We start from the raw sequence: 18,274 nt of genomic DNA, 5'->3' as shown, positions 1-18,274 counted from the left end.
AAAGAGATGGTGACAAATTAAAGCTTAAGAGTGAACAGAACACAAACGCGTCTTGCAGCAATGATCATTTGTTTCTTTTATTCTTAATTCTGACATAATGTAAATTTGCTGAGACATTATGAAACAATTACAAATTCAAACGTGAAGCTTTCATAAGACATAAAACAACGACAAACATATCACACAGACAAAATAAAGAACAAATATAAAAACGTGTGCTGACATTATTAAATTATGTTAAATTGTAAAAGCAACATTATAAATGAATTAATACAATAATCAAACAAAAATCTGATTTCTTCCTGTGTCAGTCTGTCAGTCAGAACAGATCATTTTCAGATTTAACTCTTCTAACCAACCGGTGTTTGGTAACTTGGTAAACTTTCTCCACAGTATCAAACAAAGTGGTGCAAATAATAATAATCATTCAGATGCTAGCTGTCATGAGTCTCGTCTCTCTCAGTCTCTCTCTCTGTGGGAATTTCTGCCCGTTCATGCAGCAGAGTGTTTGTGAGGTCAGACACTGATGTTGGACCAAAAGGTCTGGCTCACAATCTCTGTTCCAGTTCATCCCAAAGGTGTTGGATGGGGTTGAGGTCAGGACTCTGTGTGGGCCAGTCAAGTTCTTCCACACCAAACTCATCCAATTACGTCTGCATGTATGGAGTCGTGTTGAAATAGAAAAGGTTCTTCCCCAAACTGCCACAAAGTTGGAAGCATTAAGATTTCCCTTCACTGGAAGTAAGAGGCCAAGCCCGAGAAAAACAGTCTCATACCGCACCTGAATTCAGTAATAAAGAAGTCCCCAAAGCATGTCCCAATACTTTTGTCTATATAGAGAAATATTTTGTATTTTGTTTGCATTTGTATTGCATTTATGCATTTACATGACTGTGATTTCACCTTTTATATCCATTCTTGACATCCAAGTCCATTTAAAGATCTTTGTCTAGCTTTTAATATCAGTTTTAAAAGCCTACAAACCAATCCAGGAAAGAAGTGCAGTTACAAATTCATACAATAGGTGGTAGCATGGCTTCATCTCCTGCAGTATTTCCCTCAGCAAAAATATTTTTTGCAAATTATGTAAATATTTTGAAAGATTAGCGAGTGAAGGCATGACCCTAGAGGAGTTTAAACACATGTGGGCTCTGTATTGAGCTGAAATAGTAACTGTGGATTTTAACAAAAAGAAAAACAAAAATTGATTCTGTTACATAACACTTCAGGTTATTAAATCAGAGGTGAGTGGTTGATTTCTGTGCGTGTGCACACATGTATGACCCGATGACCACCAATGAGCGATGCGTAGATTTTGAACCTTTTAACTTGTCCGTATCCTGATTGGCCAGATCACAGTTGTGAACAGGCAAAGCAACGCAGCCACAGCCACGCCCCCGGTTACGGTCACCATGACGTCACGATAAAACCAAACACACGCCGGGCAGCAGGCCTCTGTGCTGCTCAAGAGGAAAGAAAAGAAGAGTGGAAGAGCTTTTGTTAGACTGTGACAAAAAAAGCAGCAAACGTTGTCGTCTCTGAGGAGTGAAAGGTCAGCTGTGTGTAAAGAATCTTCTCACATCTTGAAGAAACAAAAATCTCTTCAAGTAATTCATTTTAGCAATTCATAATCCATCTTTCTGTTGGGTGCCAACAGCAAAAACAGGAGTAAATGGTACATTTGTGACAGGGACTATTTTCAGCTGTGGATTAATACACATTTAGAGCTCTCGTGAGTGTTTCAGGCAGCAGGATGGCATATGTGTAATTAATAAATAAACTTCAATGCCCACGTTCATCATAAAGAAGGAACACAATCATCCAGAACAATGACTGATGAGGTTTAGATGCTTGAACAGTGGAGGTCTGTGCCACAGGGGCTTAAACTATGTTAGACTTTGCAGGCAATACTTGTTCAGGATCAGCTAATTGTCGATTTGTTTGAGGGATTTGATGACAAGAAAGAAAGCTCAGATCAACCAAAAAACACAATCTGTTTTCACTTCTCTGTCTGTGGGAAATTCCAACATGTGAAAAACTGTGAAAAAGCGTCAGTCACAAATAGACTCACCTGCATGGTCGGATGCTCTGGATGAGGATGACCCCCAAGCCGTTGGCCACTTTGTCCGTGAAGCTCATCGATCCATAAACAAAAGCTCCACTTTGCTGCCAAACAAGACAGAGATCACAGATCCTTCCAGTCACTGCAGCACAGCACAAAGGAATGAAATCTAAAATCTGCCGCGCCAACACAATGAGACACACGACAGACTCCCTGCCAGCGTTGATCCGGTATCCTCATTCATCTCTTCGCAGACAGTGTGAGTGAAGAAAGGCAGACATGAGAGGAGATGTGACAGCAGCAAAACACGCTTTCCATACAAAACCCTCCCCTTTGATTTCACAGCCGAGAGCTTTCCCAAAGCGTCCTCCAACGTGACTGTGATCGGGTGGCACGACAACAAACTGACTGGTTTATTAATCTCAGGACTACAACATGCATTAATGCATTTATCAAGCTGTAGATCTTCAGTAAAGTCTCCTGTGACAGGATGACTGATTCTGATGTGACATTTGAAACAAAAAGGTTGCTGTTTGTTTCCACCATCATTTGCCTTGAACGTTGATCGGGACATGCTGACGTTATTTTATATTTTTCTTGCTGTTGACAGATCCCACGGAAAGGCCGACAACAACGAGGCTCGACAACGGCTCCCAGTCACTGAAGATAAAAGCTGTTCAAAAACAGCTCACAGATTTACAGTTTATTTTGTATTACAGCTGAACACTGAAGCTGTAAGTAAATATTACTCAAACAGGAATAAACATTTTTTACGGGCACTATTTTAAGCCACAGATTAATACACATTCTGGCCCTCTAGTGTGTTTACTTACAGCAGCAAGAAGGTGTCTGTGGCGTCGACTCAAAATGCACATGTGCACAATACACATATTTGTCACAATGAAGGACGAAGTCATCCAGTGCAACAGTGTGGCTCAGTTTTATGATTTAATTGGATTAGACAACCCTGGAGCTCTCTATGGCAGAGAGGAATGAGATACAGGATTTTTCATGGGATTTGGTGATAACAAATCCTTTTAATAGAGTGGCACGGTGGTGCAGTGGTTAGCACCGTTGCCTCATAGCAAGAGGGTTCCAGGTTCGAATCCCGGTCTGGGCCCTTCTATGTGGAGTTTACATGTTCTCCCTGTGCCTGTGTGGGTTTTCTCCGGGTACTCCGGCTTCCTCCCACAATACCAAAAACATGCACATTAGGTTAACTGGCTACTCTACATTGCCTCTAGGTGTGAGTGTGAGAGTGTGTGGTTGTCTGTCTTGTCCCTGATGGATAAGTGGTATAGAAAATGGATGGAAATCCTTTTAATTTCTCCATGGAGCAACTCTCTGACAAAGCTGTAATATGATGTAGATTAGCTCCTCTCCACCTACCGTCTGCTCCCCGATGAGTGTTGCTGTCATGGACAGAGACATGACCAGGATCGTAGCTGAACCGGTTCCCAGCAGCACGGCTGCTCCATAGACGCTCTCAGCTCCCATGTGCTTGTCCGCAAGCACCCAGGCGGCGAAGCCAAACACCAGAAACAGGCCGATCAGATAGGTGATCTGAAAACGGACAAATGCGTTTCATTTCAACGTAACTTTGCAATGAAATCATGAACGCATAACACAAGGAACTCTGGCTGCCAATGTGATGATGGCATTTCTAAAACTGTATGTCTCTCATGAGGTTGAGACTCACACTGATTCCTATGAGCTTGCTGAGTGGTTTCATGGCCAGAGAGCACACAAAGCCACTGACATACATCACCAGAGGTATGGTGGCAATGAAGTTCTGAGGAGAGAGGAGGGGAAATTAGCATTTTAATTTCAACACAAACATTTCGCAAACAGACGTCAAGTCAGACAAGTCACAGTGAGTACACACTGTGTGGCCTCACCTTTGGCAACAGCAGTGAGCTGATGAGGTAAAACGAAATGTAGGTCTGCGATAAGTTGACTATTAGCCTTGTGCACATGTACAGGAAAGCCATCTGTTACGAAATCAAACAGGAAACAAGATTTACAGGACTGATTGTGAGTTCTTGCAGGTTGTAGAAAATAAACAAACAATGCAGTGCGCGCTTGATGTTGACCGCTTTGAATGCACGCCACACAGCTTTAGATATGTGGATGTGTTTTATCGCAGCGCTTTAGGCAGCCATTGGCATCAAATTATTTACATGCATTATGAAAAAGTATTAACACACTCCTATAACTTGCTTCAACTGTGTCTGAACGGCATCTGTTTGTTTTGCTTTGTTGTTTCTTTCTAGTTCAGTAAATCAGGCATTCAGTGGAAGCTCTTTCTACTGCAGTTGATGCTTTGAACTCACTTTAGTCAGTACCTAAAACATGTTAATGTTATCAGTCAGCCCTGATCACAGTCACAGTTTGCATTAGTTTTGATAATGATATGTCATTAAAAACATTTCTACAACACACAGACAGACTTCCAATACCTCATAACGCTGATGCTAAAGTTTGACAAAAACTAACCAACCAAAACAGGTTTCTACTCTGCTCTGATGGATTTTCACACCACAGTGAATGGAACAGGAAAAGCATATTAAAATATATAAAACACGTAACGGTTTTCACTTAACGTGGTTCAACTTCAGTGCAAACCTTATGCGGAGTTACAGTGTCATTCCCTGTGAGGAAAAGGACAAAGTCACGCAGCACAGACTGTGGGAAGCACCTGGTAGAAGGAGGGCTCCTTCAGCCACTGCTTCCACTGAAACACTGGACGAGGCAAAGCTTCCTGTGAAGGGGAAGCCGTGATCAGCCGATCGTCCCTCGCTGGGCCTGACGCGTCCTCTTTTGTTCCGACGTGGAAGATCAAGGAGAATAAAGCGCCAGTGCCCAGCACGATGAGGGCCAGCGTCTAAGGGCAGACAGAGCTCGGCTGAAAATGACTGATTTTGCAGGAGTGCATAAATCTCTCCGACACCCCTCTTCTTACCCGGAACAGAGGGATGTCCACCGGCCCCAGGCTGTCTGTGATGGACGGGTCCATGCTGTGCCGAGACTGAAAGTGAAAGAGCAGCCAGGCCACGGTGTACACTGTGATGTTGGCCACCACAGTGAAGGCGTACCTTAACAAAGGAGGAATATAATTGACACATTCTGACAGAGACAGAAGACTAAAAGGCAGCTTGTCTGTCCATCCATCCATCCATCCATTTTCTATACCGCTTATCCATCAGGGTGGCAGGGGGGCCTGGAGCCTATCACAGCTGACTACGGGTGAGAGGTGGGGTTCACCCTGGACTGGTCGCCAGTCAATCGCAGGGCCAACTCACAAAGACAGACAACCACACATGCACACACTCTCACACCTAGGGGCAATTTAGAGTAGCCAATTAACCTAATGTGCATGTTTTTGGGATTGTGGAAGGAAGCCGGAGAAAACCCACTCAGGCACAGGGAGAACATGCAAACTGCACACAGAAGGGCCCAGACTGGGACCACTGTACCCGGTTTGTCTTTGCTTCATTACTTATGAATGTATTTGAGTTGCTCTGGACAACATGATGAAATGTCATAGTTACTTCTCCTTTCTTTTCACTAAGAACTCAGCTGCTGTTTCTGTCTCATTGTTTTTTTTTTCCCACTGGCAAAAATAATCACTTATGACATAAATCTTATGTTGCAACTGGTTTCATCAGTTCTGCTCTCACAGCTCGGTCAGTGGGAGAGGAAGAGGAAGAAAAAACTGTCTGAAAAACAACTTTTTGAAGATGGTAATGAGACCAGTGTTAGAAAAAGGAGAGACTGGGAATTAAACTGGATGGATAAAGAGAAGATAAACAATGGAGGAACTGACCCCATCGCTCATGCTTTCAGATTTGAAGTAAGATATTCCAGGCTGAAAGCTACGATCTCATGTGATGCCTTAGACAAAGGGGGATTTTTGCTGACCACAGTACTGTTGCCTGATCCTCACCTACTCTGAGTTTCCACCTGTGTAGGAACTGCAGGGACTTCCTTACAAATATGGTCGCAAAAGATGGTTTTAACAGTGCTGTTTAAACAGTGGAAGAGTTAGAGATCTACTGTAAGGGAATAATTCGTTCTAAAATAGATTAGAAATGTAACCTCAGTGCACAAATCTCAGCTCAGAGGCTTCTTGTAGTGATGATTTCATTTTGAAACACATCCTAAAGCTGTGAATAATGGAAATCTGACTGGGCCCTGACACCAGCAAACGTGACTGCAGCTCAAACAATGAATCCATTAATCAAAAGAAAATTAATCTGCAGCTTTTTTTGATAATGAATAGCTTGTCATTTTTTCAAGGAAAAAAACACTCTGTAGTCCCTGCTTCTCTGCTTTGAGAAGTTACCACATCATTTTTATCTTGTGTGTCCATAGATGATAACCTTACTGTTTAAGTCAGTTGAATAGCATTACGTTCAAATTAAATCCTGTTGAATCTATATTGGTTTTAAAATATTGCCGCAATGTGGTCATCACATGACAAACTCTGTTATAGGAACAGTTAGACATCTTGGGAAATGTGCTTCTTGGCTGTGTGGCTGAGGAGGTCGTTCGGTCCGGATGGTCTGCGGTGGCGTCACCTCACCTGTACGCAGTGAGCTCCACCTTGTCGCTCTCACTGGACACCAGCTCGGGGATGAGGGACAGGTGTGAGATCTGAGTGGCCGCCCAGCCAAACTGGAAGACGATGATGAAGGGGGAGAAGTAAACGAGCTGAGCCCACGTAGGAGTGTTGCTGTTACAGGCCAGGCAGGGGTTGAATATGAAGGGAAAAGAGATGATAACACACACAGTTCCTGGAAGGCAGAGAAGGAACTGATGTCAGCTTTCTGGTAGGCTTTTGAGTGTTTTTTAGGCTGTTCTGTTAACAAAAGGACTAAATAAACCAAAATATAATGTTTACAGTCCCTACCATCAGAACAACAGCTGGCTCCCTAAGTACAATTTCAGGTATAAATGTGGGCTGTGCTAAGAAGTAAAAATATGACTTCATTAAATGCTGCTTCCACATGAATGCATCAGTAATAATCCGATCACACATACACTACATAGACAAAAGTATCCAGACAGACCTCTTTATGGGGCTGTTCTTCAGGGATTGGGCTCAGCCCCTTACTTCATAATGCTTCAGCATACCAACACATTTTGGACAATGCTATGCTTCCAACAACAGTTTGCTGAAGGCCCTTTTCTATTCCAGCATGACTGTGCCCCAGTGCACAAAGCAAAGCTCCATAAAGACATGGTTGGATGAGTTTGGTGTGGAAGAACTTGAGTCCTGACCTCAACCCCATCCAAAACTCTTGGGATGAACTGGAACAGAGATTGTGAGGCAGGCCTGTTGGTCCAACATCAGTGTCTGACCTCACAAATGCTCTACTGCATGAATGGGCAAAACCCCTCCATAATCTCGTGGAAAGCCCTCCCAGAAAAGTGGAAGTTGTTTCTCCTGCAAAGGGTAATGGTCGGGTGTCCCAATACTTTTATATAGTTTATCTTCCACTTTGACAGGACCCATTAGGATAAGCAGTTTATAAACACACACACTCAAACTCACCCAGTAGATGCCAGGTTTTTCTCTTGCCGCAGACGCCAGCTGTCCTGTCGGATTCATATCCAACCAGAGGCGTACACACGCCGTCCGCTATTTGACCAATCAGCAGCATCTCACCTGCGTAGGTGCTCTCGAAGCCGAGCACGGAGTGCAGGAAGACCAGCAGGTAGGTGAACCACATCGAGGCGCACAGGTCGTTTAGAAAATGTCCCACAGCGTAACACAGGCGCCTGCAGACTGATAAAGAGCGACCAGCGGGCACAAACTGCTCCATGATGGACTCGACTCCTGTGATAAAACTTCCTTTATTCACAATCAGAGATCTGTCGTTGTCATATGTACAAATACACAATGCAAATAGTTACACTAACAGACGCTGAGCAGAAACACAGTTCAACCTTGGTCAAAGCATCCCCCCGCCCCATTAATAAGTCATAGATAATGAACGCAAAGTAGTGGATTACGCCAAGTCCCCCACGCTGGTCAGCTGAACCGGTTTAGCTTTCAGCAGAATAATTCGGTTTTCCAACAAAAGCTTTTCTGATCAGTCACTGGCACTCCGGATCGGCGCGTAAAAGGAAGCTGGTGCGCCCGGTGACATCCTCACATCTTCTGGTTTATCTTCACAGACACCATGCAGCTCGGCTGCAGAGCACACGCCTCCGGTGGAGTCTAAGTGGCTTTGAAAACTCGTGAGTTACCAAACGCAGTCATTTCCTCTTTCCCCCCCAACACACGCACACGCACACACACACACACACACACACGGCGAATGATTCACGCGCTGAACCCACTTCAGTTTAAATCAGGCTCGTAGGCCGCCAACACGCTCGAGCCATTCGTCTCTCCTCCTTCATCATCAATCAGGTCTGTAGACATGTAATAAACTCTGAGACCCTTGAGAATCAAATCTGAACCTTTTTTTGCGATTTTTCAACCGACTAGTCTGCATTTATACAGTTAAAATACTGCCTTTTGTAAACGTCCAAGTGGAAAACAACCCAAACTGCCATTTCATGACACATGCATGTGCGTCGTGGTGGCTTCATGGTCATCACTGGCATCACACAGCGGTGACCTACTGCTCAGTCACTTTTGTGCAATCTAAGATCTAAAGTTAAACCTGAATGAATCACAACGATGAAGCTAAAATCATGTGATTTTAACATACGACGTTCAGTTCAGCCACCAACAGCAGAATACTTTGTGTGTGACTCTGTTTTTACAAAATAGGCATGTGGGGTTTAAAGGAAAGAGCATTTAGGAAGCACACTGTCCATTTGCTTTATGGGAAATTTAAGATTTAGTGTTTTTGGAAAGTGACCCAGGATGTCTTGGTCCCTATTGCTTCAATTTTCACCATTATTTTCAAACGTGTCTCCAACTTTATGTCAAAGCAATATGAATATGGCTCAAGTACTCCTTAAAATAACCCGATCTCTGGTGACACAGAAACTTCAGGGGCATCTGAAACAACCCTGAACACCAACAGACAGATTTTACGTCAGCCGGGAAACAAAGACAACACACATGAAATAAATGATCAAAGAGATACATGAAGCTGGAGCTGCAACTTTCAGGCGATTAATCAATCAGTCAAATGAAACAATATTAATCCTCAACTATTTTGCTAATCACGTAAGCCAATCTTTAAGCAATAATGCCAAACATATGAATGATTTCAGGTTTCCAAATGTGAGAAGCAACCATTTTTCTTGGTCTTACATCAAGAAAATATAAGACAGGATAATACATGGTCTTTTTTGTATCAGTTTTGATGGTTTACAGTTCAAATGATTAATTGATTAATCCAAAAAATAGAAAGCATTTTAACAGTAAATGAAATTTAGTTGAATCCTAACATGAAACTCTAAATGTTGTCAGCAGCAAAGATCTCCAAAAAAGGGCAACTGTTTTTTCCCTGATCCAGTGCTCTCTGAATTTGGAAAGCCTCCTTTCTTCCCGGGCTCAGGACAGGCAGCACATTAATTTCAGAGACGCGATGTACCTTTCAAACAAGTAAACTTCAGTGAGCTGCATGTCTGTCTGTGACCTTGTGACAAAATGAAACAACGGTTCAGACAGATTTGGGCTGCTGTCTGCTGTCACACGCACACGCGCGCACACACACACACACACACACACAGTCCGACCTCTCTCCAAACCAAACAACCTCTGTACAGATGTGTTGATTGTCACAGCAGAGGATGAGGGGAAGGGGTGTGTACTGCTTGCAAGTGAGAGCATGAGATGTGCACACACAGTCATTAAACACATTTACTTTACAACACTCAAAACACACACACACACACACACTCACAGACAGACAGACAGACAGACACACACACACACACACACACACACACACTAATCCAGTGAGCATTTGGGACAGATTAGATAAAATGTCATTGCGGGACACTCGCTTGAGCTTTAAACATTTTACTTAGAAAGGCACAAACTATGATTTCCTGGTAAATTATTTTGATGTAAGAAATAAAAATCGAAAGACATATCTTTTTTTTCATGTAAAGACAACATTTTTCGGCCGTAACTCAGATATAAGCGTCGTGAAGGACTCGTCCTAGATCAGTCTTTATTAAGTTGTTTTCTTACTTGTTAATTTCAAACCTAAAGTTTTCCACTGTAATTGTTTCTTTTTTTTTTTCCAAAAGTGCAATAATAATAACAGAGCTTAATATCTGTTTCTCTCAATCTTCCACAGTACCTGAGGCCAGTGACTGTGCTACAAAGTCCACATTGACAGACAAAAAGAGAACCAGAGTGAGGAAAAGAATTGAACTCCAGAACACTACAACATAAAAATAAGTTTTCAATGCAGGGATTTGACTTCAAAAACTGAGGATTAAATTACAAAAAAAAAGAAAGAAAAAAAAACAACAACATAAAAATCCTCCAAATTCTGTTTTATAGATGAAATGCTTCCTGTGTCTCTTAGATTTAACATCAGCATAGTTCACCTTTTCCTCTTTACCTTGATCCCAAAACACACACCAAAGGAAGAAAGAAAAAACATTTCCTAATGAGCAGATTTCTTTCGTTCGAACCACTCGAATGGTTCTGCTTGATCAACAGCTGATCTTTATGGAATTTCAAATACATCAACTGTTTCAAACAGTGTTTTTTCATATTCACGCCATAGTATTCGAGTTTCATTGTTACAGCTTTTTTTTTTTGTTTTTTTCTTTGTTTTTTTTTTTCAACTTTTTCTCAAGCCCCCCGTTGTAATGTAGGTACATTTATTTTTCGTCGATAAAGGAATCAAGAGTCTGTTGTGGAGTCAGTAGGACTGCAACATTCCTTCAACTCGCCAGTAGCTGGGGAGCACTGAGAATGAGAAAGAGAGCGCGCGAAGAGGGGAGGTACAGAGTGACAGTGGAAATAAGGTGAGAGGGATAAAGAGGTGAGGGGGGGGAGCTGGAAAGAGATAAGGGGACAGGGGGGGAGAGTCTGTGTAGTTGCTTCCATTTAAAACTTGACAGTGACCACAATGTTTCAAGTTCTCTCCATTCTCTTCTTTCACTTGTGCCTCTGGAGGGCTTTCCTCTTTCTCCTTTTGAAGAAACAACAGCACCTGCAGGAAAACAGAGGGACACTTACATTTAGGACATTCAAGACACACATCTGCATCACTGAGACGTCGGTGCGTCAACACAGTGCCGGGCATGGGGCTTCTTCAGGTTAGGGTTCACCAGCTCATTCAAAGTTTGGATCTGGTTTTGGCTTTATTTGCAAAGAGTGATGTGTAACACATTCAGGGCATTTGCAGACTTTTTCCACTAAGGTGATTATAAGAAATCTGGTTTCTGTAATTGCAGAGGCTCACTAGAGAAAACTGTTTTCCCCAATGAGATTTGTCCTGTATGACGTGTACACAACTTAGCAGGTTTCTAATCACTGTCTACAGGTATGCATGTGCATGTGCACAACACAGACTGCATGTGAGAGATGGTTAAACTCTCTTTCGTACTTGGTTTCGTCAGCCACCTCAACCTCGGTGGGAGCGGTGATGGGAGCGTTTGAGTGTCCGGCTGTGGGATCATCAGTGTTCAGCTCGCCATTCGTTGAGCTCATCACCTGCACAAATTCAAAAAAAAAAAAGGGGAAAAAGAACACCAGACTGCTCACACACACATATACACATGGAGCCATTGACTGCATGGTGGAGATGAATATTCATATAAAAATTACTTATATTTATCTGCACTCCCAGATAAGAAGAGCAGTTCAGCACATAGCCTGAAATGCTCCTTAAAAGGATAGATCTGCATTTTTTACTTGTCTGTCTTAAAACAAAATCAGGTGCCCATATGGACACTGAAATGAGGTCATCTGTTCATACCGGCCACTAAGAGGTCCTTTTCTAATGCACTGCCAATGATAGAGAGGAAGAATAAGTCCTTCATCTGTTCAAACATAGGTTCCAAAGTCATACCAAAAAGATCTAAGTAAATACAAAATACAAATTTAATTTAATTCACATCTGCTTCACATAAACTATGGAATATATTTTTGAACAGACAGAAAACTTTTACTGGAGCAGGAGGAATTATATCAGAAAAAAGATCTGATTCATATGGAAATGCGAATACTGTTTTAAGACAGATGGAAAAAATGTGAACTTATCCTTTAAAAGCTGCAGTTCTACTAGCCAACACTAGGTGGCACATATGCGCTACATTTATTACGGAGGCCTCTGATTTCAAATGATACACAGCTGGCCTTTTTTGGAATACAGCAAAAAAATAAAAATTAATAATTCTGAGTTCTCTGCTGTATTTTTACTGATGAGGAAAGTAAAACACAAAAATCTACTGCGCTGTTTTTGAACTCTATTTTCTCAATGTTTTTCCAACAATTTAAGAATCTTCATTTCATCAGCCTTGAATGGCAGTTGCTGCTGGATGTCCTCTTTGCATGGCCCTTCCTGTGGGCAGCCTACAGCAGACGTGGCGACTGAAGCAGTGAGAGGAAACAGAACAGGCAAAGCACTGGCACACAGGGATTCAGATTCAAACAGTCTGATGCAGACACACACAGAGAATCGAGACGGGCAGCGGGTGTGGGGTCAGGGTGAGAGGGGGATCAGACACATACAAAACTACGTGGCTTCATGCATTAGCCATCAGAGCAGCAGCAGAAGCGGCAGCAGCAGCAGCAGCAGTACCTGAACAGAGCCCCCCAGCCGCTCAGCTGTGAGGTGCGACCCCAGAGTCTCCTTATTGGTCACTGGAGTGGGCTGAGACTCGCTTCCTTTGGGCTCAGGCGACTTGACGCAAAGAGCAAAAAGGGTTGAGGCAGGTGGTCGTGAAGTAGTGGGGGGAGGTGGGGTGGGGTGAGGCAATGTGAGGGGGGGGGTGAGGGTGGAGGGGTGGAGGGACATAGAGGAAGGGGAGTGAATGACAAAAAAAAAAAGAAAAGAAACAAAAACAAAAAAATTATAGAAGACATCTCCCAAGCAGAAGCAGGCTTGTTAAGACAAACTATGTTAATAGAGGAGTAGAGGGAAGCAAAAATTTATGCAAAGCATAGATCCACACACTAATAATGTCATGCAAGAGTAAAAGAAAACAGCCTTGATAACCTCAACTAGCGCTACATATTCAATACGACACAAACTATACTCTACGTGACTGTGCCTTTGGGTGACAGCGTTATTCAGACTTCAACTGGAGGTTCGAGTTCAGAGTACATGTTTTGTTATTTAAACATCGCACCTTCATTTGTAGACCTAAAAGTTTATCACCAACAACCATAACTTGTAAATACAGAGAGAGAGACCACATGTTTTCCTTTATTGCGGCTGACTGTTTTAACCAGGATCTTAAAAGCTTTTACAGTCACAGGCATCAACCACAGTACAGGAACTTCAAAAGGGAGCAAGCTGTTATCAAGCCAATCATGTTAACTGGAGAGCAGTAAAAAGAGGCTAGAGTCCACTGCAATAAGTCAATCATAAAATCTAATGCACTCCCTCTATGGTTTTAAGGGAAACAATGAGTCAGACTTGTCAAGTACAACAATATGATTTATGTCTCTCATAAGGATTTCATGGGCATTTTCTACTAAAAGTCTTGAATTATTACCCACCTTCTACACCAAACAAAGAAAACAAGGCTCGGATCGCATGCCAATAAAAAAAAAACAATAAAAAAAAAAAACACACTTTGTCACACACTAAGCACAGAGCTTGTCATTACTGGTATGAACAATGCAATTTGCATTTTCAACTCATGCATGCAATGACTGAAGCTTAGAGTGGCAAGGTGTGAATAATAATCTGAAGCCAAAAACAGTGCTTTGTCTCACAGCTGGAGCTGGACAGCCTGCCTCATGATCGAGCACGTCGATCAATTTATGACTAAGGCATCAGTTTTTGGAAAAGTTTTATTGTCTGACAAATATTGAGGAAAATACGACACCTCTGCCACTGAATGCAAGAGAAGTGGAACTGAACAGCAGCTATTTTCTCCTGGAAGCTGATCACAGCTGGATACAACAAGAGAAACCTTACAGAGGAACCTGAATGACATCAGTGCTTGCTGTGTTTTAATGCTGATGACCTCACCTGGTTTTTGGTCTGCTGTTGTGCTTTGTCTCTGCTGCTGGGCTGCAGGGGCGTGTCACTGGGGATGGGGCCTATCGGTGTGGGCTGCAAGAAATACAAGAAAACGAACACTGTCAAAATGAAGACAATTTATAGAAACTACAGTGTTGAATATAGCAAATGAATAAAAAGCGCAAACAAAGGAAGAAATTTTGCACAACAGTGTTTGCAAAACCAAAGGGTGATTATCTGGTGAGAAACTGGAGTGAGAGCAATAACAGCTCTGAAACTAGATGGTCCAATCAAAGGATTTCAGAGGGAGAGGAGGAGGAGGAGGAGGAGGAGGATGAGGGATTCAGTAAGAGGCACTTACAAGTGATTTGCCGACCCAGTCATATTCATAGTCAAAGACATAGCCGTTCCTGTCGAACAGATCAGTGAAGAGCTTCCTCAAGTAGTCATAATCAGGCTTCTCAAAGAAGTCCAGCCTCCTCACATAGCGCAGATAGGTGGCCATCTCTTCTGTAGCAGCCGAAAACATTAAATTAGAAATCTGGCTGAATGACGGAGAAACTAAATAACACAGCAAACAAAGGACATCTGTTGACTCTACTGACCAGGGAAGCTTTCACAAAGCACTTCAATGGGTGTCGCTCGTTTGGTGTCCCCAATTTTCTGATACCGCTCCTTCAAAGTGTCAGCCTAGGATGGAGACAAGAAGAATACATATTAGACTCCAAGTCTGAGCGAATACATAGCTGTGGGCAGTGTAAACCGATCCGATTGATATGATATCGAGATGTCTTATACTTTGAGCGCTTGAGTTGTAGAGAAATGCAAATGCTCTGGTTGGTCATTGTGAATTGCTCAGTCACACACACTTATACACAGATACGTACATCACTGAGGGCTTGTGCTGGTGAAAATCGGATAAGATTTGCACCCATTCAGAGGAAAAACAGAAACCACTGTTCTGGACTACTTTAACCACAAGTGACTCAAAGGGACTGCAGCGTTACAAGGTTTAAAGCCCACTTCAGAAACATCAGTACTTATTACAACAACCATAATGGTCTTAATATCAGGTGACTGTGGGGTCAGTTCATGTCCATCATGTCTCCTCATGTTTCTCCAATCATCCCGGGAGGATTCGTGCATTTGACGGGGGGCATTGTCTTGGGGAAAGTCTCCTTGGGGACACATGATTCCAGTGAACAGATAATCTTTGATATTATGGTATACTTGGACATCAGAGTGGCAGTCTATAATAAATAACAGAACCACTTTACAACAGTGTAATGCATCCAAAATGGTTGCATTTCACCCTCTGGCCTGTACATTTTCAACTATGCATGAAAGGTTCACATATTTTCTCTTGTTGCTCAGGAAACACACTCAATCTACCACTGTTTAATATCCACAGGGATTCATCAGACCAGATAAACACCTTCTACTCATCAGCAATTGAGTGATGCTGCTCTACAGCACCAGAAATGACTCTACACGGTTATACAGACGTGAGTACAACACATCATGAGTCCCACTACTGGTCACTATACTCCTGTACTGCATTTCAATGCAAACGGTCATGTTGTGTGTTGGTGAGAACTTGTTCTGGCCTGGCCAACCAAACATCCTCCACATTCAAACATCCCTCACAATCATCCACCACGAGCTTCCTCCCACATAGCAAATGTTCAGATGAGGTGTCTTGTCTTCTGGTCTATTCAATGTAAACCTTTGATATCAACGCCTGCAAAAATCCCAGCAACTCTGTGCAGCTATAACCTGTCGACAAGCTTCTGATTCTTAGTGCTTTAAGCTCTTTGTCAGGGAACTGTTCGAATGCAAAACATGTGTGACGTTGCATGGGACTTTTTACTTTGCTAGTCAACTGTACAGATCTGATTGTGAGCGGATAGCACACAGAAAGTGATGACAAACTACTTTATAAATTAAAAATATCAGCTATCATTATACTATGGACAATAGGAATTTTAAAGCTTCTTTCACATTCTTACATAAAAGAAATGAGTAAAAATGGCATACTTTTATAGTGACAGAAAACACTGAAGGACTTCAAAGTGTTCTGATAAAGAAAATAAAAATACTTGGCACAGGGAACAGTTTGTTGCCTCGTGTTACCTCTGCCCTGTAATTTAAATCTGAGCACATGAACTTTGTGCTTAATCATAACATGTGATATCAAGTTGTATTAAGAAACAGCAAATTAAACAGTTGATGAGGCTTCAACAAATTCTGCGCCTGAGTGATACTGTGTGTGCTTCTTAGACTTTCATGTTTGAAAAATAATAATACAGATCCACCAGTGGGGAGACCCTGACATGTCACTAGTGTAAAGACTCTCTGTTATGAAGTCATGTGGATGATGGGTACAAAAGAGATGCTGTACTGAGGAACGCAGCAGGGAAACGTACCTCTCTACGATAAGCATTAAGAGGATTACAGAAATCTGTATATCAATATATGGCAATATTGGGACAGTGTCAAACAATATGCTCCAGTACCTTTAGGCCCTGCCAGGGGAGGCTGCCTCGGAGGAAGTACATGAACATGTGACCCAATGCCTCCAAATCATCCCTTCTGCTTTGTTCTGGAAAAAAAAAAAAAAAAAGAACAAATTGAAAATTAAGTTACCTGTGAGAAGCAAATTCATTTTGGAAGCAGCTGGCAAAGTTAATAGGCAAATGGGTGTTAGGAAATACAGTGAAGCACATTTGCACAATCATCCAGGAGTGATAATTAACCACGTACAGCATAAAAGGCTATGATTAAGGCTTGGAGTGATTAGCACCACAAGTAGAGGGGAGGAACTAATCAGTAAAATCATCTCCTGAGCTGAGTGGTCGGACGGCTGATCTCTAGGAACACGTTCAGTATGGTAACTTCAAATGGTGAAACAATGACTCGTGCAAGATCAGCTCGATGACGTACTTGCACAAACTACGGTTAACACGTCTCTATTAAACTGAATGTAAATGTGTGCAAAGCTTGTCTATGAAAATTCAAAGGGGTAATCAAACAACAGTCGTGTTCTTGAGACTTCCTTACCCTTTCCTAAGTGTGTATTAATGCTCATATAGCGTGCCGTTCCGGTCAGACTCTTGTGCTCCCGGTAGGGGATGTGTTTTTTGGTCTCAGGGTCTATGTACTCTTTGGCCAAACCAAAGTCAATGATGTGGATGGTGTGCTGCCTCTTGCTTCCTGGCCGCCCCACCAGGAAGTTTTCTGGCTTCACGTCTCTGTATATCAGACTCTTGGTGTGGACATACTCCATCCGTGTTATCTAGGATCACAGTAAAGATTAGTATTTGATGACAAGAGTGAAAAAAGAACGGTTCATTGCATCTTGATAACAAGCAATGTCAGCAATGAAAATATTTTCAAGTGTTCCCTGAAAACCAGTACTTCACATCAGTTCTGTAAAAACAAAGATTGTAATCGGGATGCAGAGAGCATATGAACATATATAGATATATTTTTCATGAGTTAAATCCCAGTTGTTTAAATATTTGCCGACTGCTCTACTCGTCTAGGTCTTACCAGCTGTATGGCTATCATGAGGACGGTCTTGAGGGAGAAGGTGCGGTCACAGAGGTCAAAGAGGTCCTCTAGACTGGGCCCGAGCAGCTCCAGCACCATGGCGTTGTATTTCCCACAAGGGCCAAAGTAGTACACCTGAGGGATTCCCTCTGTGAACAGAAACACACACACACACACACAAGTTAGTGGACTTTTGTCAAATATTGGTTAATTCAAAAATCACAATACAACTGTTGTCAAATCATACATAATAACATTTCTCTTTAAAACTACTGTTAAGTGATTTTTTTAAGTGCGTGTGGCTCTTCACTGACACTACAACAGCAAAGACAAACTACACTTCAGTTTGCTTCCCTAAACATGTTTGTCAGAAACAGGTATGGCTTCCAGATTCCTTTTTCCCTGAAGCAGGATTCTAGAGCAAGGTGTCTCAAACACCAGTGACAGTGAGCAGCATAGCGACGACAACTCTAAATAGCCTTTGCTACTAGAAACCACCACACCCATGTTGTCGTAATGTGTACGACGT

The 18,274-nt window shown here is 42.3% G+C and overlaps 2 protein-coding genes across 8 annotated transcripts in view; both read right to left on the bottom strand.

Annotated features, from left to right (window-relative positions):
• Positions 1-59: 59 nt before the first annotated feature.
• mfsd12b (major facilitator superfamily domain containing 12b) lies at positions 60-9,910 on the bottom strand. Of its 2 annotated transcripts, XM_046391110.1 has the most exons (9): positions 7,620-9,910; positions 6,648-6,858; positions 5,025-5,157; positions 4,761-4,946; positions 3,961-4,053; positions 3,762-3,854; positions 3,452-3,625; positions 2,072-2,166; positions 60-1,460 (listed from the first exon to the last, which is right to left on the bottom strand). In XM_046391110.1, exons 1-9 carry the CDS (start codon positions 7,888-7,890, stop codon positions 1,325-1,327), a joined length of 1,392 nt encoding a protein of 463 aa, XP_046247066.1. In that variant the 5' UTR covers positions 7,891-9,910; the 3' UTR covers positions 60-1,324. The 2 variants fall into 2 exon arrangements, with proteins under 2 accessions (XP_046247066.1, XP_046247067.1); XM_046391111.1 differs by lacking the exon at positions 3,961-4,053.
• A 129-nt stretch (positions 9,911-10,039) lies between these two features.
• The window catches only part of csnk1g2b (casein kinase 1, gamma 2b), a 32,183-nt gene continuing 23,948 nt past the window's right edge, over positions 10,040-18,274 (bottom strand). For 3 of the 6 annotated variants that reach the window (XM_046391113.1, XM_046391114.1, XM_046391115.1), the window contains exons 4-12: positions 17,746-17,894; positions 17,254-17,488; positions 16,710-16,795; positions 14,799-14,883; positions 14,555-14,703; positions 14,203-14,286; positions 12,802-12,903; positions 11,605-11,711; positions 10,040-11,208 (exon numbers count right to left, since the gene is read on the bottom strand). In XM_046391113.1, coding sequence (XP_046247069.1) covers positions 11,154-11,208; positions 11,605-11,711; positions 12,802-12,903; positions 14,203-14,286; positions 14,555-14,703; positions 14,799-14,883; positions 16,710-16,795; positions 17,254-17,488; positions 17,746-17,894 — 1,052 coding nt within the window. In that variant the 3' untranslated portion in view covers positions 10,040-11,153. The remainder of the gene's footprint in view (positions 11,209-11,604; positions 11,712-12,801; positions 12,904-14,202; positions 14,287-14,554; positions 14,704-14,798; positions 14,884-16,709; positions 16,796-17,253; positions 17,489-17,745; positions 17,895-18,274) is intronic. The other 3 variants (XM_046391116.1, XM_046391118.1, XM_046391117.1) reach the window with 3 other exon arrangements.

Source organism: Scatophagus argus, chromosome 6, assembly GCF_020382885.2.
Source record: "Scatophagus argus isolate fScaArg1 chromosome 6, fScaArg1.pri, whole genome shotgun sequence".
Lineage (NCBI taxonomy): Eukaryota > Metazoa > Chordata > Actinopteri > Scatophagidae > Scatophagus > Scatophagus argus.
Note: the sequence above shows the minus strand (reverse complement) of the source record. Positions and strands in the feature narration are given on the sequence as shown.